The following is a 27,327-nucleotide window of genomic DNA, read 5'->3' on the forward strand; positions in this document are numbered from 1 at the left end:
CACTGGGAGGGAAGCATGATTCCTTCGGAGAGTTTTAAACTGTGAAGTACACAGTGGGTAATGCAAAAGGGTCTTGGCAATAATACCACGTAATCACAAAAGGCTCAACGCATCCATTTTTTAAAAATAAACCAGGGGATTATGCTTAAAAAAAGAATCAGCAAGTTTAGTAACCTGAAGCACAAGCATCACTTACATTGCAGTCTGCAGTAGGCTGGGGGGTGGGCAACTGGACCATGTACCTCCAGATATGAGCGGTCTGGTCTCCAGATGCTGCAGAACGAAGAAGGAGGACAAGATTCCATACACGTGTGTGGAAGATACTGCATTTTCCCAAATGCATGACATTTGAGAAGGGCGGTTGTCATACATGCTGGGTCATCTTCCTTTCAAGTAAATATGGTAGAAGGGCCCAAGTGGACAGTATGAGCCCCCAGCTGCTCTCCTGTGCATCATGAGGAGCAAAAATGGGCATACGCCTTCCCTTCACACCCACCCAGGTAGCCTACCTGGCCTTCGACTCAACAGTTGCCCAGGTGGCAACTGAGTCCCGCTCATGCTCCAGCTAAATGCAATACATGCACATTCAACCCAAAGGGCATAGGACAATTTCCCCAGTAAAACCCAACGAACAACTGCATAAACAAATCAAAGTGTTATGCTCTTATGTGGATGGCCAGTGGCATCTGAGAGCACACAGGATGTCAGAGAGGGACGAAGGTGCAGTTTCACCTCCACCAGTCTTAACCAAAAACCCTTATCCAGTTCCTGTTATTTTCACAACTTTAACTATGTTTTAAGTAAGTTTTGAACAAAATATTACTTGCCAGTTTAAGAATTAAATCGATAGCTCATTGTTTGTGGGCTTTACTAGAAGAGGAGGAGGAGGAGGAGATTGGATTTATACCCCACCCTTCACTACCCAAAGGGGTCTCAGAGCAGCTTACCCTTCCCCTCCCCACAACAGACACCCTGTGAGGTAGGTGGGGCTGAGAGAGCTCTGACGGAAACTGCTCTTTCAAGAACAGCTCTGAGAGAACTATGGCTTGCCCAATGTTATCCAGCAGCTGCAAGTTGAGGAGTGGGGAAAAACCCAGTTCTCCCAGATTAGAGTCCGCGCTCTTAACCACTATACCAATTTGGCTTACTAGGATTATAAGTGGATGAAAACAGACAGCTTAATTACAATTTTTTAATAAATGCAAGCACTGTCCTTCCATGAACAAATGTATATTTTCAGTTTATGAAGGGATATCTAAAGCATTAAGCTAAACATTCAGTTGTCAACATTGTGCATCAATAATCTAAGGGATAAATTAAAGGGAAACTGGATCTCATTTTAGTTAGGCTATCTAAGCAAGTGACTGCACTCATTTTTACCAGACATTCACAAAAAAATACATACATATCCAAAAATGTTACCGTGTCTTGAAATAAATTTATCAACACTCCCCCAACTGCTGCCTATGAGCCCTGTTGCAAGCAGTCCTGACCCTCTCCTCCAAACCTTTCTCACAGCCCTTTCAGTCTTTATTCCTGCACCATTCAACATAAAAATGCCTTCTTAACCCCTTGCTGAGCTTCATCTATGCCTAAAGGCACAAGCCTGAGCCCTTCTTAGAGGCACTGGGGAAGGGAAACACACACCACTTAACTTTCAGCAAGTCAAATACCCATGTCTCACAGGCTAGAGGCAGACTGACTTTTGAATGACACCCCAAGCTTTAATATGATTGTCAATACAGGTAAAGCAATGGCATCAGACACACACACACACACACACGGTGGCAGTCTGTGTCACTTTTTTCATCTTTCATCAGGGGGAAACTTTCTGCTTAAGACATAATAAACAGTCACTTTTGGCAAATTTCTCTGAATTAAAAGAAGAGAGAAGAGATTGGATTTATACCCTGCCCTTCACTATCCAAAGGAGTCTCAGAGCGGCTTACAATCTCCTTTCCCTTTTCCTCCCCAGAAGAGACACCATGTGGGGTAGGTAGGGCTGAGAGAGCTCTCTCTTGAGAACTGCTCCTGAGAGAACAGCTCTGAAAGAACTTGCAACTGACCCAAGGTCACACCAGCAGCTGCATGTGAAGGAGTGGAGAATCAAACCCGGTTTTCCCAGATTAGAGACTGCGCACTTATCCCCTACACCAGACTGGCTCTACCCCAAAGGCAGAATATGGCCAAGACAAAGAAAGAGGAACAAGTTTCATGCCAAGCATTTGATGGAGTGAGACGGGAGGCAAAACAAAGCAGTATGGAGGAAAAGCTGACAAAGGTAATAAAATGATAAAGCTACTCATTTGACACATCCGCACAAAACAACTGACAAGGGAAGGGTACCGTATTTACCCAAAAGAAAGATTAGGGTTTTTTCCCCCCACCTTAATGTGCCATTAAGAAAAAGATAGGATCAACTTACATTTGCATCCAAGCTACAAGCATGTGCGGTAATTTTTAAAAACTGTATTTAATATTGTAGGGGAGAGGGGAGTCACCTTACGTACAGGACTGTCTTCCTTTGGGGCAAAACACAGGAAGTTTGTTCCATAGTTTTGCAATTAACAGAAATAGCACAAAGTAATTACATACCTGTAAGACTCACTTGTTCCGTTGGATGGAACTTGATGGAATTAACTGTGGTAACGTACAAATACACAATAATTAGAACAATAAACCCATTGCAGGAAGACTTCTTGCGTAAAATTACTCTTCCTCTTTACACAGCTTACCTGACCCAGCATGCCCAACGTATTTGACAAGGCACTTCCCTGTTTCTATGCTCCACAGCAAAGCGGTGTGATCTGCGAGGTTGAACCAGAGAGGAACATGGTTAGTAGTTCAAGAAATAAAGACGTTTCAGCTAAAGGCACTGCAAGCCAGAGTCCAAGAGGTTAAAAAAAAAAAATCAACCCTGTCCAGAACAGAGGCAGCAACTTCTGCTTTGCAGACACAGTGCTTGCCACCAAGAGGAGACAGCAGTGGCACATACAATTGCCAGTGCAGAAATCAGAGAAAATCTCTCACAACGCCTGTTTCGGTGAGTCTTGGGGCCCAGCGCTTAAGGACTGATTCACACGTGCATGCGCACCTCTTGATTCCTCAGTGCTTGACAGCTTGTAGATGACAGTGTCAGCCTCCCCTAAACTTTGGGCGATCAAAATTATCTGACCTGTGATTGCTCACTCATTCACAGAAAGTCACCACTTTGCGCGACAGTCACCTAGCAATGACCACACATGCAGGAACCAGTCTCAGGGGATTCTGAAGTGTTGATGCAGAATAGGAAGAGGAGAACAGATTGGATTTACACCCCACCCTTCACTACCCAAAGGAGTCTCAGAGCTGCTTACAAACTCCTTTCCCTTCCCCTCCCCACAACAGACACCCTGAGAGGTAGGTGGGGCTGAGAGAGCTCTGAGAGAATGGTGACTGACCCAAGGTCATCCAGCAGCTGCATGTGGAGAAGCGGGGAATCAAATCCGGTTCTCCCAGATTAGAGTCTGTGCACTTAACCTCTACACCAAACTGGCTCTACCCCTTCATGTTTTATTTATAAAGCTTCAGAAATGACCAAACAAAACATGACCCTTTCAGCCACTTTTCCTTCTTGTCACAGTTTTATATCAGGAAGACAATATGAACCAATGGGTTACCTTAAATTAGTAATCGCCTTGCGCAGTATGCATTAACTGCCATAGCTTCTTAGGAGCACATCACAAAAAGGAAGTGTCGGCGCTCTCCGAAACGAGACTCCCTGTTTTTTGGATGGCCAGTAGATGGCACTAACGTATCTCAGACTCCTTTTAGTCCAAAGGGCAAAAAAGCAAACAAACCCTTCTTTCAAAGACCTCCTACATTAGGGGACCTTTGTTTCAGCTGCCAGTGTATTTGCGGGATTCACAGAAGGCCAAATCCAAGAAATGCCCTTGGAAAAACATCTTTTCCGCAATGGAAATGGTTTAAATTAAGGATCGGAGGGATGTTTCATAAAAGGCAGCTGCACTTGTTTACAGGTCTGCCTTTTTTGTCTACAAAGTATAAACTATAAACGGAGCACAGGCGCAATGGAGGCAAAGCCCTGCCCTCGATGGTTGGTCTCTGCAGCACTTCCCCCAAAGCCCAGCCCCAACACCAGGGATAAGCTGGGCTGGGAGAAAAGTGCCTGAGGTAAGGCGAGGTGAGTGGAGCATTCAGTTCCCTCTCGTCTCCATGTACCCCTTCACTATAAAACACATACAGGGCAGACACCTGAAGGAAGGCGGATGGGTTGGTTCCACAGGTGAGCTTTACTGTAGAGACAAAGGAAAAGAGCAGGAAAAGAACACAGGAGAAACCCAGGATATGAGTTCCATGATCCATCTCAGCTAATGTAATCCATCTATGCCTCTTAGATGGCAGTTCGGTGTGAGTGCACGGACTCTAATCTGAGAGAACCGGGTTCGATTCCCCACTCCTCCACTCACAGCTGCTGGATGACCCTGGGCAAGCCATAGTTCTCTCAGAGTTGCTTTTGAAAGAGCAGTTCTCAAAAGAGCTCTCTCAGCCCCACCTACCTCACAGGGTGCCTGTTGAGGGGAGGGGAACGGAAAGGAGTTGTAAGCCGATCTGAGACTCTGAGTGAAGGGTGTGGCATAAATCCAATCTCTTCTTCTTCTTCTCTTAACTGCTGGTAAAAGTTTTCCTGAAATTGTGTCTTAATTGCTAAGAGGAAAACCAAAAGCTAAAATACAGTCATTGATTCTAGAAGAGTAAATAGTTAACCCAGACCATTAATTTAACCATGCATACTTAAGTACCGAACCAACTGCACTAGCTAAGTACTTGAGTCCTAATTTAAACAGCAAGGGGCATGAAGTTAGTCTGAGCTAGTTGCCAGACAATTTCTACTTAGCTGCAGAGGGACAGATCCACAGTTAAAGCAAAATGGACTAAGTCCTCTTTAACAAGACTAGACTTTGGGTGGGGAAGTGGGGAGCACGACTGCCGTACAATAGAGAAACGAGACACGTAATCTGAAGATCAAAGCCATAAAGGAAGCTTGTGAAAAGACATGAAGGCATGCCACCTCTTGGGTTCTGATGTAACAAAAGTCAAGGCCTACGATGAGAGCCCCCTGACCTGGATAGCCCGGACTAGTCTGATCTCATGAGATCCCACAAGCTAAGGTTAGTATTTGGATGGGAGACCATCAGGGAATACACCAGGGACTCGTCACCAATGTTCCCTATATGCGGTGGAGTCTTGTGAGCAAAAATTCTACTTTGTGAGCTACTAGCATTAAAGTTGTGAGCGAGCGATTTGGCTACTGCACAAATTAGTTTGCTCTGAGCTAAGACAAAAATGTGTGAGCTAGAGGCTAAAAAACTGTGAGCTAGCTCACACTAACTCAGCTTAGAGGGAACACTGGTCGTCACGGAGAGGCAGGCAACGGGAAACCACCTCTGAATGTCTATTACCTTGAAAACCCTACGGGGTCGCAATAAGTCAGCTGCGACTTGGATTAAATCACATATGATTTCAGTACAGCAATGGCCAAGTTCTTCAGCCATGGAAGGGAGGGGTCCAGAGGCCTGCCAGAGAATCCGGCAGCACGACCCCAGTCACAATACGAGAGGATGTCCTCCGCAGGGCCAGTGCGCAGTGAATGATTTCTCAATTTGCACAGGGAGCGTTGCAACAGGAATAATAAAAACTAGGCACAGTCAGAGACTACCTGCAGACGTCTTCTGACTATGCATAACCAGCCTAGAGTTCCCGCAACACAGGCAGAACACACTGCAGTGGAAAGGACAAAAAGGCTATTACCCGCAGAGGCAGTCCCCAGCACCACCGGCTGAGTTCTTGCGACACTGACATCCCAGATCCCATCCCGGTGGCCAATGTACTCTTTCACCAGCTGGCAGATGGCTCTTGAGGTTGTGGTCTTGAAACTGGATACAATCTGAGGAGTGAAAGAGACCGTTTTTGAAACACAAGTAGAGACATAAGCTGCTTCCTAGAGCCCCCCTCACCCACCCAACCCAGTACACAAAGTAAAAGCCACTGATAGGTTTAACTGTAGCACAGTTTATGGATGCAAAAGCTCTAGGATGTTTTCTCCTAAAAAAAAATGGGACCAAATTTGTCCTGTCAAGTCAGGACAGTTTACTGTGTGCCAGAGCAGAATTTGGCCCAGAGGAAGTTATTTTAGGAGGTCAAAGCGCAACGAACTCTCAGATTTGTCCTCTCCTCAAAAGAAAAGGTAGGTATAATCTGAGGAAAACTATGCTTTTTCCCTGTCTTAAATGTATCGCGTGTGCCATACAAGTCTCTTTGATACACACAACTGGCTAAGAATGGGTCAGGTGGGGAAGAAGCTGCACAAGAAGCCGAAGGTCAGAGCAGTTTGATACAGAGCCGTTGAACACAGGAACAAATAATTAACCTGCAAGCACAGGCCAGTTCCTTCCATGTGGCAATGAAACTTTCGTTCCAAGGAAAAGCACAAAAGATTTAAAAGGTGATCCAAAAAAAAAAAAAGAAGTCACTAATGAATGCTTACTTGAAACACTTTGCTCTGATTGTGTTTTTTTAAAAAATGAAGAATTCTGATTACTGCATAAAAAATTAATAGAAAAAAAAGGAAGCAGCAATTAACATTAAATTCACAAACAGGGGCACTTTCTCCCTAGCGGGTATAGAGATTTAGAGAAATGTTCAGTCATCGGATGAAAAAGGGAGGAGGAGGAGGAGAGGGGAGAAAGCCTCGGGAAAATAGGTGTCCGTGCTGAAACATGCAAATATTCTGCATTGAGCAGACTGAATTAGCCCGGCCAAACAAGGACAGTTTCCAGCATTAAATCATTTGCTCTGGCCTGGTGGGTCAGGGACCAAGCCACTTTCTTCTTTTTAGAAGAGGGAAAACACAAAAGGGGAGCAGAATCCAAAATGTCCTCACTGGGGTCCATAGTTACACCCATTGCTGAACCACTGTGGGAGGGGGCTAGAAAAAAATTAACAGCCTAGGGGTAAAGGGGCTGGCCTAACGAGGGGTTACTACATCATGTTATTGCATCGGCCACCCACCATTTCATTTGAATTAACGGGGCAGATGTCAGGCACTGTGGGATTTGCAATTTTTTTTAAAGGCCTTGCAACCCAAAATGGAGCGGCGGGAATGGTAAACTTGGATAGGACAGCAGAAATATTGAGACTGGCGAAGGGTTGCCAGCCTCCAGGTGGGGCCCAGAGATCTCCTGGAACGACAACTGATCTCTGGATGACAGAGATCGGTTCCCCTGGAGAATATGGATGCTTGTACTCGATGGCATTATATCGAGTACACTCGAATTCACTGCCACAGGAAGTGGTGGCAGCTAGAAGCATGGACGGCTTCAAAAGGGAATTAGATAAGCATATGGAGCAGAGGTCCATCAGTGGCTATTAGCCACAAGGTATAGGTAGGGGCTCTGGGGCAAGTGATGCTCTGTCTTCTTGGTGCTTGGGGGGGTCAACAGTGGGAGGGCTTCTAATGTCCTGGCCCCACTGCTGGACCTCCTGATGGCACTGATATTTCTGGCCACTGTGTGATACAGAGTGTTGGGCTGGATGGGCCTTTGGCCTGATCCAACATTGGCGTCTCTTATGTTCTTATGTGCTGAGGCTCCTTCCCTCCCCAGGCTCTGCCCCCAAATCTCTAGGAACTTCCCGAACTAGAGCTGGCAACTCTAGGCAGGACTGGGTGGTGGGGAGAGATCACTTATGACACGTGGGACGGGGAGCTTAGATGGAGGAGAGAAAGAGCTGAATGGGGTGCCTGTGCCCAAGGGGAGTGCTGGGAAACTGGGGAGAGTGGTGATGCTCATGAAGAGGTTTGGTAAGACAAGATGGTGAATGATGCCATACTGGGATGGGATGGAGAGGGACATTTTGAGAAGCCGGCCACTGGGCTTGCTGCTGTTCCCCTGCCCTTAAAAACTGGTGATTTTGAGAGACCCATTGGAGTCTGACGCCTCTGATATAAAGTGAAATGGAAGAGGAGGTGCCACCATACAGGTGGGGGTTTAAAGATATGTAAGACATCTCAAAAGGCTGAGATATATGGATTATTATCATATGATTATAATATTCCGATATGCCATTCCCCTGTCTAAAGCAGTAATAATGAAAGGGTAATATACCCATATTTACTTCCATAAAGGTGTGGTCTCAGAGGCAGGTGCTTGCATTGGAAGCACGTTAGAGACAAAAACGACACTCAGCTATTTATACCCTGCTCTAAGACATGGGGAGAAGAAGAGTACAAGAGCTTCCTTATGATTCCAGAGCCCTAGGGGAGGACGAAGCCCCCAAAGGCATCCTAGGGACAGAGAGAATGAAGGAGTTTTTCCGAGGGCTGTTCTACACAATAACTTTTTTTCCTGCATGCTCCTAAGTTGGTGTCTGTTTTTGTGAAAGAAATATGATGAGCAGGTTTAAAAAGAGGTACTATCAGCCATCTGGTGATGGTTGTGGCTCCCAAAAATGCAGCCTTTGTGACGCACCTGGATCTGTTGCTGTGGCATGGCCTTTAAGACATAATAGTTCCCTGAGTTCTCCAGTACAGAATCTGGCCATCATTCCAACAACAGCAAAAGGAAGTCTTCAGGGTCACCACAAAGAATTATAAGGCATAATGGGAGTCCCAACCTTTAATTCGTTAAAAAATGTTTAAAATTCCAGAAACAGCCTTAGAATTAGAAGCAGTTAAGTGTTCAATAAGAGCCCAGTTAAGCCAAACTCCTAGTTGTAACATGTACCACCTTGTAAGCAAATACAAGAAAGATTTCAATTATATTTAGCTCTATTATTGCAAATAAAGCCCTAGAAATACTTGATGATTAAAACAAAACAAAAATGAAACAAAGTATTCCACCAGCATATTGAATTAAATTTTGGGCCGGGGGGGAAACTTGAAGTTTGTCACATTTTTTAGAAATTGAAGTATACAATTTTTTTTCCTTGTGTTAATCTTTGTAATGATGAAATGAGTCCTAGATGGAATTATAATTAGCTGATTAATGAGCAGAATTGTTTCAAAGCAAGTCAAAGCAAAAATTACTATGGATGCATTGAAAAGGAAACAGGTTAATTCTGGCAGAACTAGGTAGAGATTAGTACTTGAACCGTCATGTGGAATTAATCATAACAAAATTTCAAGGCAATATTAAAATGCAGTTGTCAGATTTAATAAATGTCTTCAAACAAAATGGAGTTATGTATGAGAAGTGGAACAGTAGAATAAATTATAGCAATAGGACCAGCATACCTTTCAACTGTTAACGACATGTGGGGAAAAGTCCACTGAGCTCTTGGGTCCCCTAACCTCATCTGAACGAGGTGAATGGATTATGGGGGAAACGGTTTCTTCCTTCTTTCTTTCTTCCAGCCCTTTTGGCTACTTTTTTTTCAGCTGGAGAACCCCAAACATCTAAAGAAGTCTGCAAAACCATTGCTGATGTGGAAATGAACGTTTTGCCTTGCTAACAAATGTACATTCTTTTGGAATTTTAACTAACTTGAAAAGTCCAATAAAAAGAGGGAACATGGATGGGAGCGTTGCTTTCGGAAGACTGCAGATCCTTGCACTATGAGCAGAACTCGTCTCCAGTCCCTGCCTGGTCTGGCCAAAGTTCTGGAAACTGGGGCATGTGTCCCACCACTAAACTCAACAATGTTTGAAGACCTTCTCCAGGTGAAAAGGCTTTCCTCCAGCTTAAGTGGCTGTTCCGCCAAAGGACCAGCCACTTAAGTTGGAGGAAGGCGCCAGGCTTCATTAAGTGGACTGGTAAGATACAGGCCATAGTTCCTTGCTTCACATTAGTTACACTGTCACTCAACTGTACGTCCACTTGGTAGCTATGCTCAAAACTGTTGTCATTCTCAACCATTTGCTGCCACACATAACAAACATAAAAGCCACTGCTCTGTGCCTGAAATATTGATTCTTGTTTCTCTGTTTCCTCCTCCCTGTACTGTCAGCACATTTATTAGCAATTGTTTATATTATGATTTGGGGGGGGTGTAATTCTATGCCACCTCTGGGCATCAATGGTACAGAACATGTTGTTCCTGAATGCTATGGAATGGGCACAAGCCCACCAATCAGGTGAGCTGCTTTGTTTGAGGAAGGGAAAGTCAGTTGCTAGGCAGACTTCCAAAATGGTGCCATGGAATGTACAGCAGTTGCTTGTCAGTTAGTTGGAATCATGCAAATAGGGAGAGAGAAAAAGAAGGGAAATGGTTTAAGGGTTGCTAATATCATAGAGGCTCTATGGCCTACATACACCAGTAGCTTTGCTGAAGTTCTTTTCTTTATAGATGCCATGAGAAATAGCACCGAAAAAATGTCTAAGATGTGAAAGAGACGGATAGGGTAAGAGCAACCCCACCCTGGAACTTTGAAGAACACTGGCCATACCGAGGACCAATGAAGTTTATTAGGACAGGAAGGTGGACGGACACACTTACAAACGAAGCTTGTAATAGATAGCTTTAGCTTTCTATACAGCAGCCTGCACAGCCCAGATTTGCCTGAGCTCACTGGGGCTTGGGAGCTAAGCCATGGTCAGCCATGATCAGTACTTGAGCAGCAGACCACCGAAGAGACCTGGAGTTGCTCTGCAGTGGTAAACCACCTCTGCTCATCTCTCGCCCAGAATGCCCCGTCGATGGGGTTGCCATGAGTCAAGTTCTTCAACTTCCTATAAAGCCTGAAATAATTTGTTGCCTACATTTTAAGTGCCCATGCTCGGGTTTAAAGCTTTTTAAAGTGGGGATTACTTCCATAAAAATTCTCCCAGACCTCTGCACTAGTTAAGACTTTGAGGGAGACCAGCATATTCTTTCCCAGTACGAGCACCATCCTCGGACAATAAAATCTGAGAGGTGCTCTTTTGCTTTTACAGGTCAGCATCCTTTAGTTCATGTAATTGCTGAAGCAGCCACCAATGGTCCAATCCTAAAATCTGCTACGCTAAATCAAGACATGCTTTGCAAGAGAGCTGGCCAACTGCCAGGATCTTTTCCTTGTCTACTGCAGAAACAGGTTCAGGTAAGGATTCTTGTCTTTTAATTCTGCAGCAGTGAAATGGAGTTATTTTCCTACTGCAGAAACACAAAGATTCGCACTGCAGTCCTAAGCATAGTTATAGCCTTCTAAGTCCATACACTTCAATGGACGTGGAAGGGTGTAATGCCACTTAGGAATGCACTGTTAATATAGCATAAGCGCCCTACAAGAGTCCATCCCTCTATGGTATTATATTAAACAAGCTGTTTACCAATTTGAATCATCGTTTAAGAGCAGCCATTTGTATCAGTGAGAAGCCTGGAGGACAAAGGCGTGTTACTCCCAACCCGGGGCAAAAATAAAGAGCCAAGGGGGTCTGTGACCACCTCCTTCCAAAGCCAGATCAGGCATCCCCCATAAGTAGTTATGCATGATGCCTAAAAAAGAGCCGGATATTGACTGCCCAGTTAAACATGTTACCACAAGAAGAAGTCATTACAATTTAAGAGGAAGTAATTATAATTTAACTTCCACGGAGGAATTCCCACAGTTTTCCCTCAATGAATTATGTACTTGTATGTCAGGAAACTTCTTACAGCCCTTTATAATTTTTACCAAATACTGTGCTCTCTCTGCTTAACACGTGCCCCGCTGCGAGGCTCTGAACTTTGCCAGGTTCTACTCCTAGCTTCAGGATCCTATTATACCTTTAATTGGCGAACTCACGGATTCCTGTCGCATTCTCTAGCTTATCTTCCTGAGTAGACTGTTATACATGTTGGTCTATTTGGTACTTATTTCCTGAAACAGTACAAAGTGAATCCTTAAGACTACTCATGTAACCAGTGTCTTTTCGAGCAACAAAGGAACCCCAACACATCCCATTTAACACTCACTAGGAAGACAGCATTATTAAGCCAGATTGGCATTAATACCTTCCACATATGTTTCCGCATTTTCACTATTAAGTCTCTGGCACTGCCTGTAACATGGGATCTAATCCCAACTGTCTACAGACCGATTATGTCATGCAGACAAAGACAAACCAACGGCTTCCATTTCGAAACAAAGGACCCTTCAACTTTGCAGGCATTGGATTTTTTCCCCCCTACTGCACTGATTCACGTTAATTTTCATTATCTTACCTTTTTAGCTGCCCAAATACGTGTTTGTAATATGAACCAAAATGGCGTGTCAGCTTTTTTCATTTGTAATTTTACCTTGTCACAAAATTTTCTTTTCATGCCTCTAAAGGCAAATTCAAATTTCAGCCCTCCCACATGTGTCACCAAAGGAGGTTGCACAGGATGGAAAGGGTTAATGAACAGAATTTTTTCTCCCTCTCCCAAAATACTAGAACTCAGGGGCATCCAATGAAGCTGATGGGCAGTAGATTCAGGATGGACAAAGGGAGATATTTCTTCACAAAACAAGTGATTAAAATGTGGAATTTGTTGCCAGAAGATATAGTGATGGCCACATGCATAGAAAGCTTTAAAAGTGGATTAGACAGATTCATGAGGGATACATCTAAGTACTAGCCATGGTGGCTAAAGGGAACCTCCACACTCAGAGGCAGTAAACCTCTGCATCCCAGAGCCAGGAGGCAACATCAGGGCAAGGCCTTGGCCTCTATGTCCTGTTGTTGGACCTCCAGAGGAACAGGCTGGCCACTGTCCGAGACAAGATGCTGGATTAGATGGACCACTACTCTGATCCAGCAGGGCTCTTCTTATGTTCTCTCTCTGTTGGCAGCCCTTTGTCCTTCTTTGAACAGTAGGTCTTAGGCCTTGTCACTGCTGCTTTTATATGAGGTTTGTCTTGTGGCATTCTGAGGTGGCAAAGGAAGGTGGGTTGCTGTTTGGGAAAGTCCAAAGCCTCTCTGGTCACATAGCACGGCTCTTGGGATCCTGGCATCTTTTACTTCCTTCTCTCTCACAATTAATTTAGTTGGCTCATATGGTTCTTAATGATAAGGACTGCTTCGGAAATTTTGACATTCCTGAATTAAGATAACAAAATTCTGTTGAAAACATATGTGCTTCTGACATCCCAAGAGGGAGGGGGTGAAAAACTTCTCCAACAATCTTCACATGCAGAAGGCTGTTCAAGAACTGGTCCAGACTTATCTATGCCAATCAACGGAATGGGATGGAATCGTTCAGGAAGCTGTCTTTATAAGGGGAAAGGATTGAAGCCTATTGCAATACTGTATGTCTCTCCCGGCTTTTACTGCATTATCATCTACCTTTGTAACCCATTTTCTGAATTGTGGTACGTCATGCTTTAGACAGTATTTTGATTCCACTGCTTTCCAATTGTGTAACCCTTATTCCTATTGCACTGGTTGCTGGAAAAGTTATGCTGGCTGGCTGAATTAGTTTCTAAACTTTGTAATACGCCTTGAGTCTCAGTGAGAAAGGCGAACTGTAAATGAAATAATCTTTTTTAAAATGGTATCCCATGCTTGTACATAGGTATGTAAATGGTGTTTTAAAAACTCACGAGACACAAACTCTGCCATGTTATGCCAACGCTTTAAAAACATATAAACCATTATGATCACACTTGCAAAAGCTGTTCTTTGTAATACTAGGGGGGGGGCGCTATTCCCCATAATGGCCTATTACTGAGTGCCCATGAGTTTGTATTGAGTGAGGAGGGAAGAACAGAAGTCTCTTAACCTCTATGGGTTTGTGGACACTATTTGTGTGGGAGGGGTCATGTCCTACGTAACTTACTGCAAAGCAGAATATGAAAATGTATTCACTTCCAGTAATTGTTAAAACCACAGGGGGAAGTAATGGAAGAAAGTATGTATCTCTAGCTACCTCTATTTTCTGCCTTCCATTAATATCTACAAGCAAAATCAGGAAATGACTAACAATGGGCAGCATCAGGTCTTCCAAGAGGGCACAGTTGACAGATACGGTATCCATATGGGAAAACTGGTTAACATGAGATTCTGCATGTTCCACCACTCACTACTGTTTAGCTGGGCATGCATGCTGGCACACTGGGAAGCAAAGCAGTTACCCAAGAGTCTCCACCCCATATTTCCCAGCTTCCCACGTTGAAGTTGCGAGGTCCACCTGATTTGCCTGGGAAAGAATTTGAGCGCTATGCAGCAAGTAAGAAGAGATAAGTGTTCAGCACTTGCTTTTTAAAGAACAGTGATTTAAACACACAGTTAATAAACATTTTTATTCTAAAGACTGCATAGAAATGAACTCCACATTGCTCATTCGTAATATATTATTTAGACAGATTAATAAAAAATGGAAGGGGTATATTTCCCTCCTACAACATGCACACCAACAATGGAGATGCAGAAAGACACAGTCAAAAGTTTCTTAAACTGAAATGAGCACATATAAACAGAGTCCATTACCAAACTAAAGCATTGCAACAGTTTGCTGAAATTCCTCCAAAGAACTGCATATACTTTAGCACAAACCCCTCATTAACTGAATTTTACAATTTTATTGGTTAACATGACCAGTGCCATTCCATTGTGCCTACAGACCTTTGCCCCTTGCCCCTAGTCAGCAACTGGTCTGCCAAGAAATGTCTGTATATAGGCCTGACCTGGACAGGTGAGGTAATTTTTGTCTCGCATTTATGTTAAATTTCAAATACTGATTTGCATACTCTATGGGACTGGCAGTCCTTTACTCACTCACTCATTAGCTAGTTATAATTCTACACTTTGAAACGTTTCACCCCTCCCCTGTTTATGTCACACTTTCAGCTAATCGTATCAAGTTTCAACCTTCCTGGGAAGTTTTATAGATGGGCTGGTTCTTTTGCCTAGGACTCTTGGGGTTCTGATTCAGCAAGCAAGAAATGGGTTCCTGTTCTTTACCATCTTCTGTGATCTAAAGAAAGGAACATACGGCCAACTCCACTTTAAATAGTTTGAACAGAAGGACGCTGGTAAGACAACTAAGCCTTGTGTCCTATTCCAGTTTTAAGAGCTAGAATCAGTCAGTGCGAGAAGTTTACGTTCTATCGCTTTTGAAAGAATTTTGCTATTTTTAGAAATTTGAGGGTGGGGATTACCTGTAAATACCATGTAAATTCTGACTTCCTTTCATACCAAATCTGTTCTTAACATTTTGATTATAAATGTGTCCTTTGGGATCTCTCACCCTCTGCCTACCCATGGCAGATGCTAGTCATTTTACTTGGTTTGCTCCCAGGTAATATTAGGCTGTTTGATGAGGAAAAGACAGGATATAAATATTTTAATTAATAGATGCATAAGAGTTACGAAACATCCTCAGTGGCCTAGTGACTTAGTGGCATCATTATTAACGTTTAATTGGTCTGGACTCAGTCAGGGGACAAGTTGGGGCCCAGGGCAAAAGTTTAAGCAGGAGGAAAAAAGAACTTTGCACATCCTCTGTATTAGGTTTAACTATTATTACTTTATCTAGTGGTAGAAAGAAGGGATGTGTGCTTGGATATAACCAAACCGAAAATGCATCCGAGAAATGCCTTATCGGTATTTTCCAGATATAATCGTGTCGGAAGACACGTGATTTTTCAGGATACGAAAAAATGGGTTCCAAAAATCCTGGATATATTTAGGATTAATCAGGAACATTGGGATCCAGCATTTGCATGCAAATTTTCTCCTTTGTTTCTGTGTCTCCTAGGGTTTGGTATCAGCTTGCCAGGCTGCTTTAGGTAAGATGCTATCAGTTTCAAGTGTTTTTTGTTGCTTTTTAAAAGTTGGTTCTTGCAGGCAGTTTTGTTTTAGTATTTTATTGATTCTTGCATTTTACATTGAGATTCTCACATTTTACATGAGTCATGATTCTCAGGTTTTTCATTGGTTGGGTTTAGCAAACCCTTGCAATAGTCTTCCTATGGGGGGGAGATTCTTGGGTTTCACATTTTTCATGGTTCTTCCCCCCCCCCTCCATAGGAAACATGGAGAACAGCTGGGGGCACCTTGTTCAGGCACCCTTAGAATTGGACCTCTTGGTCCAACTGACTTGAAATTTGGGGGTTATTTAAAGGAGAGGCACCAGCAGCTCCCCTGCAGTTTTGGTGCCAGTACCTTTAAAAACACAACCCTACAACCATTCCAAAAGAATTTCCCTCAGGAGGCAATGGAGCCAAAAAATACCAAAAACATAAAAACACCCCTGTATCCAAACACCACAGCCGGTACTGGGAAACTGAGAATGCCGATAATTTTCGGCTCCAATATATCCCTCACCTGAAAAACACATAATCTTTTCTTTTATTTATTTTGTGCTGCACATCCCTAGTAGAAAGTTTACCATAGGGCAAACTATATAGTGGAAAAGTAGATAAAAAAACCAACAAAAAGGAAGGACGAAGGGGGAAAAGGTCAGATAATCGCTACAATGTAAGAACAGTACAGTGAGTGACACCACATAACTTCCCCCTCTCCTGAGAATACCCACTGCCGTTCTGAGACCCAGGGAGGAGAAGGCTGAACTCGGATCACTTCTAATTTCCCACCTGGCTTGCTTCTACAGGTAGGAAGGACTTCAGCTGTATCGGTGTGGGGTGGGCGGTATTCTGAGCCTGAAGCTGGTGGTTTAAGCCACCACTCAAGGCCCACACGGGCTGAACTCTCCAACCCCCCCCCCCAGCTACTCAGAAACATCATGGCAGGAGGAATCCCAAGGCCCAGTTCTAAAAGCTCCCAGCACTGAATCCCCCTCTCCGCCATGCAAGACGACAGGAAATCTGGGAAGGGAATGGGGTTATATGGAGCTGTTCCTGTACAGTTAAAAAAAGAGAGATTAAATGTTTAAGGGGGGGAATTAACTTTGCCCTTTTATGTTTGCAATCAGGACTCCAAAGGATCCCAGTTACAGAAGTATTTAGTCAGCTCTGACCACATCTAACACCTGAACAATCATGTTTGCATCTAAAAATCTGATTCATTTTGAAAGCCTATGAAGATGCAGTGAAAAGCTTACATGCAACCTTTGCTCCCCATTAATGGGCAATACCCTGCAAATGTTATGAACACTCAATAGCCAACAGACGACTGATCCTTCGAAACAGCGATTGAATTAGTGGTAACTGCAATCAGCAAGGACAGGAGTCCTCATTCTGAAAGGCACTGGAGTAAAAACCTTACCGTGCCTATGGGACTAGGGGAACTAGTGATTAAAATGTTAATTTGCTGCCAGGGGATGTAGTGATGGCCACAGGAATAAACAGCTTTAAAGGGGGATTAGATAGATTCGTGAGGGATAAGTCTCCCAATAGCTACTAGCCATGGTGACTGAGGGGGACCTCTACATCTAGAGGCACTAAGCCTCTGAATCCCAGAGCCAAAAGGCAACATCAAGGGAAGACCTCAGCCTCTGTGCCCTATTGCTGACTGTACAGAGGAACTGGTTGGCTACTGTGTGAGACACGATGCTGGACTAGATGGACCACTGGTCTGACCCAGCAGAGCTCTAAGTTCTTGTGTTCTTGACTAATATGCAAATAGTGTTTAATGCCTATATTAAATGTTGTTGATTTGGTGACAGCTTTTAAACAAAAAAACACCCATTTCGCTGTGGCTTTCCCTTGTGGTAAACATCCTTTTTTTAAAAAAAAATATTTGCTTAACAACACATTCATTAACTGCAACGTGGAGCAACATTTCTGAAGGGCTGGATAAAATGTAAATGCCCGTCGCCCCAGTAGCCTTGACAGAACATGCATGTAAGCAGACAGTACTTAACATAAAGATGCCAGTTAGGCTGGTTAAGAAAATACTGAACAGAATGGAAAGGTTCAAGATGTGCCTCATACCTTGCTGGTAGATGCCTTGTAAGTAGTCTTTAATTTCTGAGAGAGCTGACTGGTGCTATGACTGGCTGTAGAGACAAATATATTGAAAGATTTCAAAAAGAAACTTGGTCATTTGCTTACTCAAGAATTGGTGCTATACCCTTCTATTACATCACTAGCCCAAGATTTATGAAAGGCATGTTTGTCAACGTACCTTTAGTTTTCAGCTGTCCCTTGCTGAGTTCTGCTCCATCAATGGTTTGGCCTTCGGCTGCTAAGCGCTCATTAAGTGTATCAATCTCTCTACGTACTAGCGGTGGCATAAAATGTCATATTAATGCAGACAGTAAGTATGTTTTTGCAACATTCAAATATAAATTCAAATATAAATAAATAAACACTTACATTAACCATCCCAGTTTCCCTGCAGTATTTACAAAGCCTAAACTCTGCAAGCTGCAGATTACATACAGCATGGTTTTTTTCCAGTTTGCATCTCCTCGATGGTTATCTATGTACTCTGTATAAACTATTTTCCATTTGTGTTATCAGCAGCCTCCAAACCCAGATTTAAAAATTCACACTGAACTTGGCTATGAGGAATTAGCTTTCAAGTCAGGTTTCTGAGAAGGCTGGTAATGATGGAAACAGCTGTCAGAACAACTTAAATTCAGGAAGGATTTTCCAGTCAGCACACCAAAAAGCTTATCTTTGCATTCAATTCCCTCCATTTCAGAAACAATGAACATACCATTAGAGCTGTGTCATGTTATTGCCAAGTAGAAAGAACATTCGTACTCGGGAATAGCAAGCTTGAATCAATACACCAAGTAATGAGTGAGAACCTCGGCACTGTTTGGAGGCCGATGCACGCACTGTTTGGCAAGCATGTATTTGTTATTTATTCAGTTTCTCTGCTGTCTTTCTACTAAACTAGCGGCTATGTTCAAGGCATCAAACACAAATATTGTTGTTATGCAGAGTACATACACATCTTTTAATAGTTCTTGATGAGTTCCTGATTTCACTAGACGATGGCTACTCTATAGCTTAAAATAGCCATTGTAAAATGAAATCAGGAACTCAACATGAAATGTTACAAGGTACCTGATTGCTCTTCCTCTTTTGAAAAACAGTACTATACACCTGACAGACAGCACTGGCTTCAACACATATATATTTGTATTACAATCCCATTAAGTTAAGAGGCATGAGATAATGTTAACAAAGGGGATGTCAAATAAGTATGCCTTGTAGATAGATGCATCAAGTAAACTTGGGACATATAATGGTTCATACTCATTTAATGGCTCAGCATCATTTACAATAACAAAGTTCCAGAACAGCTAGATTTGAGACCAATAGCACCTTAGAGAACAACAAGATTTTTTGGAGCATAAGCTTTCAACAGTCAAAGCTTGCTTCATCAGATACCGTCTGAATGGAGATCTGAGGGGTGTTGCAAAGAACGAACGCAGGGTGCAGAGGTACAATGCATAGTGTAATCAGCTTGATTTTAGAGCAGAGGGGAAATGCTTGGGGCATAAAATTAGCATCTGCAGTGAGATAAGAATCCTATGTCCCTATTCAGCCCGGGGGGGGTCCGTTGTTCTGAACCTGTGAATAAATTCAAATCAGCAATCTCATGTTGTAATCTCCCTTTGAAGCTTCTCTGTTTGAGAACTATCAGCAAAAGAATGACCTGAAGGATTAAAATGTTCTCCCACTGAGTTTTGAGTGTTTTGGTGTTTAATGTCAGATTTATGTCCATTTATTTGTCTGCATAGGGGCTGACTTGTTTGTCCTATGTAGACACTGTAAGAAGACCACTGACATTTGATGGTGTATATAACATTGGAAAATGAACAACTGAATGAACCTGAGAAGAAAGTTTTGGCTGATGGTGTTAAGTCACATGACTGGGCTGTCAGAGTGAATATGGGGACAGAGCTGGCATCTTGGTTTGTTGCAGGCCCCAGTCCCAGAGTCCGTGCCCATCCTTGTTGTGGATGAGAAATTCTTTAAGATTAGGAGGCTATAAGAAGAGGTTTGCCTCCCGATGCCTGTGAGACAGGAGTATCATTTGACCTGAGAGCTGTATGTGACCACCAGTGGTGTCCTGGGGTTGTTTCGTTTGGACCCATCTTGTTGCAGGTTATCCCTTGGTATCATGCTGGCTTTGTTGATCTGTTTCCTTACTACATCAGGTGAGTACTGTAGTTTCAAGAATTCTGTTGTAGATGCTGCAGGTGAGAATCTCTGTCTGCGGGATCAGAACAGATGCCGCTGCAGCGTACAGCTTGCCTGTAAATGATGGATCATTTGGTGTGTTTGGGATGGCGACTGGAGGCTTGCAGACATGTTTGGTAATCAGTAGGTTTCTAGTATAAGGTGGTTTTTATTCCTCCATTATGTATTTGTACAGTGGTGTCTAGAAAATGTACTTCTTGCGTGTATTCATTCATGGTCAGGTTGATGGTGAGGTGGATGTGGCTGAAGGCCTAGTGAAATTTTTCCAGTGCTTCTTTCCTATGTGTCCAAATGATGAAAATGTCATTAATAAATCTCAGGACAAAGAAAGATATTAATGGATGGGAGCTGAGGAAGCGCTGCTCCAGGTCAGCCATGAAAATGTTGGCCTATTGTGGTGCCATGCGGGTGCCCATGACTGTGCCATTCATCTGAAGACACAAATCTTCACCAAATTCTGAAATAGCGGCGGGTGAGGACAAACTGGCAGGCTGACCATGGTGTTGTCAGAGATGGTGCTCCTAATAGCTTGCAGTCCATCTTTGTGGGGGATGTCGGTGCATCCTCAACATCCATGGAGACCAAAATAGTCTTTCCTAAAAGATTGTTAACCAATCGTATTTTTCTCAAAAGTCTGGTGTCTTGAAGGCATCGAGTCTGAGAATAGAGTCAATGTGTCCAGACACCCCTATAGAGATGGCGCCTATGTCTGAGACAACAGGATGTCCTGGGTTGCTAGGCTTATGTATTTTGGACAGAAGATAGAAAATGCCTAGTTTTGGTTCTTGTGGTGTGTCCATATGGATCTGTTCATCTCCGTGGGTGAATAATCCCTTCATAATCCTGTTTAGTTCTGTTTTAAGGCTGAACAGGGACACAAGATTCTTATTTCACTACAGATACAGCACCTCTCCTCTGCATCCTGAATTTCTCCGCAACACCCCTCCCACCTTCTGACTGGGATATCAGGACACAAGAGATCTCCATTCTGACTGTTCCTGACAAAGAGGGCTTTGTTTCAGATGATTAACTGTGCTGGTCTGCAGTAGGACAGCTGGATTCGATTCCAGTAGCATCTTAGGGAGCAACAAAATTTTTTTGGAGGGGTATATGCTTTCAAGAGTCAGAGCTCATCAGACAAAGGGAGCTTTGATTCTTGAAAGCTCATAACCCTGAAAATCTTGCTGGCCACCCTCTGGAACTAACTTCACGAAAGGCCCAGAACAACCTTGTGGATCAAAACTCCCTTAAAAATCTTTCCTGTAGCTAAGATATTATACCAGCAGTGCCCCAAAAGGAAGATATGTAAAGATCAACTCACATTCAAGATTTTCGATGTAGAGATTCTCAAATTCTCTTTCTATTTGGCCAAAGAGATCCAGAAGTGTATTTCTGACAGATGTCGGCAGTTTGGAATCCTAGAGGGGAGGAAACTATCACATATCAAAGTTATAGGGAAGTCTGACAACTTTTTTGCTCGCCATGGCGTTTTGCATGAACCCTGCTATTTGCCCATTCTGAAATGTTTTCATTTTAAAAAATCCTACACTGACAGGCTTTTTGAAAATGCTATGCACTTCACCAGCATAGAAATCAACACTCCCCCCAAAAATGACCAAATAGGATCAAAGGATGGTTGCAGAAGTCACTCTGGAAGCATGACTGTTCTGATCAATGGCACTGCAAAACATAGATGATAAAGATGCTGCTGCTTTTCACATTGGAAAGAACCAGCACCCACATACGAATGAGTGAAAAAAGGACAAAGAAGAGACGAAGAGGTAAATTATGTAGCAGAGCTTCTCTGGGACATGTGCTCCTATCTATGGCAGGAAACAAACTGAGGATCTGGGTGAACCCACTGCCAGAGACAGGAAGTTTGAGTTGCCCTGCGCCTGTCTAGTTGGTGGGAATCACCCATGATAAGATGCCCTCCCTCTCAGAGTGAGAAGAACTCTGAAGCCGAACCTAATGTCAAACCAGTAAACAGTTCCTTGTTATGCAACAGACGTTCTGATAGGCACGAACCTGCTCACAAATGGGTCTCACCATTTACGCAATGTTTCCTACACTGGTCACATGAGTGCAGTCAAAGATCACTAACACTTTTTTCATAGCAACCACACAAAAAAAGGTAACTGACACCCCTCCTATACACTTTTGACGCTAACAAAAACATTTACAAACTGGCTTCCCCTATTCTGGCTAGTGCTATGAATGCAAATGGATGTGTGTGCAATACTGTATGCTCCCATTAAACTGAAGCAAGAATTCAAAACACATGGATTTTCTGCACAAATCAAGCATTCAATCACTATGCAACAGTCTGCTTAACTGCTTACTCTACACAACAAACAGAATCTCTCTCTTTTTTGCTAGAGCTTCTAATAAAACCTCAGGCTTTTTACACAAAGAAAAAAAGATGGGACAATAACACATGAGAATAAGGCAGTCATCTGAGTAATAAGTCAAAGGGTCCACTAACAAAAACTCAGCAAGATCACAGAAACACAAGCAGAATGATCCAGACTCCACTGAGATCACTCATAAGAACATAAGAACATAAGAGATGCCAATGTTGGATCAGGCCAAAGGCCCATCCAACCCAACACTCTGTATCACACAGTAGCCAGAAATACCAGTGCCATCAGGAGGTCCACCAGTGGGGCCAGGACATTAGAAGCCTTCCCACTGTTGACCCCCCCCCCCAGCACCAAGATGACAGAGCATCACTTGCCCCAGAGTCCCTATCTATACCTTGTGGCTAATAGCCATTGATGGACCTCTGCTCCATATGCTTATCTAACATGTAACACTCATGTAACAGCTACTGACTGCAACAGATTTATAGTCCAGATTTACTCCAGTTTAAGTTTAGACTAGAACACCTCTATACAGGATTGCAAATATCAGACTGTGCCTTTGTTGCTATTCAACTATAAATTATTAGTCAAATAGACTCAGACTTTTACTACACAGATGCAACACAGTATCTATTTACCCTTGGCATTGCCTTTGGTACTATTTCCATTTCCATCCAATGTTACAAAGAACTGCACACAGCAAAATTAGCCAGGGGGTTCTCCCTTTCAAGCTGTTCAGGGACAATCTTCTGAGAGTAGGCAGACTGGTTGCCACTTTCATTTACTCAAAGTCTGACAGCATAATTAATAAAAATTTCATAAGTTACACACACACAAAGTCATGTGCGTAACAGGCTACAACCCTAAAACCATTTAAAGATGTTGTGAATATTTCAGTTGCAGATGAGATACCAGATCTAACATTTGTGTCTTTCTTGTTTATCGCTCAGTGACACAAAAAGCTTCCTTCTGTGGACACGTATGAATTCAAGTTCCCAAAGTGAAGCAAGCCTTCCCTCAAGAAAGGTCACTCGGAAAACCAGAGAGGCTTACCACGTTATCCTAAGCAGAGTTACACCCTTTTATGTCAGCTGAAGTTAATGGGCTTGAACAGAATAAGCGTACTTAGGATGGGACATGGATTTTTGAAGGCCCCCCCACCCTTTTAGTGGGGGGACTGACATTTAGAAGAAAATTGAAATATATGCAATACATACGTTCCTAAAAAGCCTCATCTTATTTTAACAATAAACTCCACTATGGGTGCCTGTTAGGTTAGTCAATTCCCCCTCAATTGTATGTGTGTGGCCCTAGGAAGAGATTGTAATAAACTGTATATGTAAAACCGCTCAGAGCCCTTAGGGGGTGAGCGGTCTACAAATCGAAAGAATAAATAAATAAACAAACAATATAAAACTCAGCATTTACAACTGAGCTAGCATATAAAATTGTACTACTTGGCATAGCTGCAGTGGAATTTGAAAGTATTGTCAGACTCCACCTCCTGTGGGTCAGAGTCCAGGGCATTAGCCCTTCGGCATACCTCCTGGGCTCAGCCTTGGGTGGACCTCAGTTTGTGAAGAAGAGGGGGGGTTCCGCCTCACCTGGGGCCTTCTCTCTCTGGCTCTGTACCTCTCCCTCGGCTTCAGGGGAGAGGCCTGGCTCTTCCTCACCCAGCCCTCTCTGAGCCGACCTATAAAAGGACTGTCCAGGGGCGGCTCCTGCAATCCCCGCATTCCTGCGGCAGGGCTTTGGGGGGTGATGGGAACCGGTACTGTTGACTCTCTTGCTGGGCCTCCTCCTTGGCTGCTCTGCTCTCACCCGAGATCAAAAGGGGCCATGTCTACAGCCAGCACAAGCCAAAGGGAGCCATAGCTGCCACTGACAGCTTTGTCTGCTAGCTGCTCTGCTGGTGTGCCCGCCAACTGCCCACCCAGCTCTGAGATTGGGCATGCCTAAACCCCAGCAGCCCCTGGGCATGCCCAAGGGTTGCCAGTGCTCTCACCATCTACCCTGAAGGTCTCCCCGGAGCCTGTAAGTGCAGGGGCTGGATTGCTGACCCTGGACAAGTATTTTCTACAAGTAAAATTGCAAATATAACCAGTATTGGAGAGCTGTAAACGGCTTAGGCTTAACCATATGCTGCCTTAGCAAAGGCAATTTAATATTTGCCGCCTGAGAGGTAGTGACAAAAATGAATGTAGAAATTAGAAAACAAATTCTGGATTAAACAAAAAGTATGTTATTCAGCTTACAGTCGCAATAGGACTTTCAATGTATCTGGATATAATGTTAAACTGTGTACATGGAAAACATCTGATTTTGTGCTTAGACTTCTTTTTCTGTGGAGGTGGTTCTGAGGAACAGATGGCGGCTTCAGTGCCAAAAAGGGCTCCGGCTCCAGCATTGAGCCCAAAGAGGGAGCATGAGCTAGGAGTCTGTTATTTGCTCGGAGCTCCCAAAGCCTTCTCCCACAAAAAAAGCCTTCAGTCTGGCGGTTTGTTCTTGCGGGGCCTTGAGTGTGAACTGTTTGCATATAGAGCAGGCAGTGACGCTGTGGGACTTGCTAAGGCACTGAGGGCAAGGGTCACGGTCATCTGACTGTGCCATTTTTAGACAACACTTGGGGCATTTTTTGAAGAGAGCCACATTTGGAAAAACGAAGTAATACTGTATGTCTCGGTTTTTTACTTTTAAAAAAAGGCCTCAGGAGTCCTCAAAAAACACCCCTTCAGAACTCGAAGAGTCAGAAACCAAGGCTTACGAGGCACCGATGAATGACTAGTAATATTTTTATATTTTTTAAAACTCACTGGCCAGAGTAAAGAGAAGAGAAGAAAAAAATGCCAACCAGAAGTTGAACAGTCTGAGGGAAGGAGAAGAGCTAAAGAGAGAAATGTCCTATCTCCACGTCAGTGAAGAAAGGGCTGAGGGAAGGAGCGCTCTCCTTGCCTCTGTCACGTGCCGGTGGGGAGGACTCCAGCTCACTTCCAAGGAGAGAGGGAGGGCTCGGAACGTTCTAGAGGGAGCTAGAATGCTTTGGAACTGATCTCCACAAGCAGGCCTGCACAAGCACAGTCCCACGTGGGACTGCACAGAAGCCACGAAAATGAACTAGGAATTACCCAGTGCTCTAATTATCATGCTACACATTTTCAGTCAATAAAACTTTATCTTTTTTTTTTTAATTTTAATTAAATTTTATTTTCATTATAAAATAGGATACATAAAAGTTCAGAATAATGACAATAATGGCAAACTTGTATCAAGGTAGGTAACATCAAAAATCAGAAAAAATACAATTGCTTGTTTTAAAAAATAGAAGACTATACTTTCCACTCTAAGATCAAGGAGTAGAGCAAAGATCAACAAACGTTTGGCATAAGGGTGCTAACTAAGTATCCAGTATATGTACAACTAGCAAATCAGCTATATTTTAATAAAACTTTATCTTAAAAAGCATTTAGCTCATTCTGAAAGAGAAGATATTCTACAGGAGTTTTCTTCCCCCACTGCTTCTTATACCTTTCCAAATTTTCCATTGGAAAAACCGGGGGGGGGGGGGGGGGGGATCTTGAATGCTGTCCAGTTCTTTTCTAGACCTTCACATCTCTAGTGAGGCTTAGGCAGTGCTTTATCTAGAGGTCTACAAGAATTGAGGCATTATTTATACTCAAGCAACTTTAAACTCAGGAGCTGCGGTGGCTCAAGTGGTCAACAGTGTTCCGTGCGCCTTGGTGTTTAGTCATGCCGGCCACATGACCACGGAAACGTCTTTGGACAGCGCTGGCTCTTCGGCTTTGAAACAGAGATGAGCACCGCAACCCTAGAGTCGGACTCGGACTCGACTGGCTTTCGAGCAAGGGAACCTTTACCTTTACCTTACTTTAAACTAAAACAAACAACATTTTCACAATTTCACTTCATGTGTCAAATGTTGGTGTTATTACTGTTGTTGTTGTTGTACGGCATTCTGTGTAGTATAGCCAGGAGATCTTGAGATTGTCTAGCAGCCAGGAGTTCTAGCACTTTTAGTGTTATGCACCACAAGGTGGTGAGCTAGACTTGTTTTTAAGGCAAGACACATGCCAGAGGTGGTTTGCCATTGCCTGCCTCTGTATCACGACCCTGGTATTCCTTGGAGGTCACCCTTCCAAATACTAGCCAAGGCCGACCCTGCTTAGTTTCTGAGCAGGGTGGATAAAAATCAGTGTTTGGGGTTTTTTACAAAAACAAAACAAAACCCTGATGAAATCAAGACTAGTTTGGGCTAATATGGCTGCTACTCATGAGGGTATATATAACTTCCCAGGAGCTCCTATGATAAACACCCATTCAGCCCACAAAACAAATTTAACAGTTGCCTGGATTCCACAATATTTCCACAAAGGAGTACTTGTTTGATTTTGTACACATGGAATTCACTGCCACGGGAAGTGGTGGCGGCTACAAGCATGGACGGCTTCAAAAGGGAATTAGATAGGCATATGGAGCAGAGGTCCATCAGTCGCTATTAGCCGCAAGGTATAGATAGGGGCTCTGGGGCAAGTGATGCTCTGTATTCTTGGTGCCTGGGGGGGGGGTCAACAGTGGGAGGACTTCTAGTGTCCTGGCCCCACTGGTGGACCTCCTGATGGCACCTGGTATTTTTGGCCACTGTGTGACAGAGTGTTGGACTAGATGGGCCTTTGGCCTGATCCAACATTGGCGTCTCTTATGTTCTTATGTACTTCTGATAAAAATGAAAACTTTGTGCTCGTTTTTCTGCCTACAAATAAGCAACAGAGCAAACTATGTGCTGGATTTGGACATGAGACATTATGACTCAATTCTCAGCTCAAATGTGAAACACAGACCTGGACTCAACCCCTGTCTTTCTGTCTGAATGTTTTTAAAGAGAAG

At 43.4% G+C, this 27,327-nt stretch overlaps 1 protein-coding gene across 3 annotated transcripts in view; it reads right to left on the reverse strand.

The window, feature by feature from the left end:
* Window positions 1-27,327, reverse strand: part of WDR37 (WD repeat domain 37) — a 63,485-nt gene that overhangs the window by 24,028 nt on the left and 12,130 nt on the right. For 2 of the 3 annotated variants that reach the window (XM_015423203.1, XM_015423204.1), the window contains exons 3-10: window positions 21,384-21,480; window positions 18,027-18,122; window positions 17,834-17,898; window positions 14,072-14,155; window positions 5,812-5,947; window positions 2,736-2,807; window positions 2,596-2,640; window positions 197-273 (exon numbers count right to left, since the gene is read on the reverse strand). In XM_015423203.1, the coding sequence (XP_015278689.1) occupies window positions 197-273; window positions 2,596-2,640; window positions 2,736-2,807; window positions 5,812-5,947; window positions 14,072-14,155; window positions 17,834-17,898; window positions 18,027-18,122; window positions 21,384-21,480 (672 nt within the window). The remainder of the gene's footprint in view (window positions 1-196; window positions 274-2,595; window positions 2,641-2,735; window positions 2,808-5,811; window positions 5,948-14,071; window positions 14,156-17,833; window positions 17,899-18,026; window positions 18,123-21,383; window positions 21,481-27,327) is intronic. The other variant, XM_015423205.1, reaches the window with a different exon arrangement.

This window comes from Gekko japonicus, unplaced genomic scaffold (genome assembly GCF_001447785.1).
Source record: "Gekko japonicus isolate JY-2015 unplaced genomic scaffold, Gekko_japonicus_V1.1 scaffold839, whole genome shotgun sequence".
NCBI lineage: Eukaryota > Metazoa > Chordata > Lepidosauria > Squamata > Gekkonidae > Gekko > Gekko japonicus.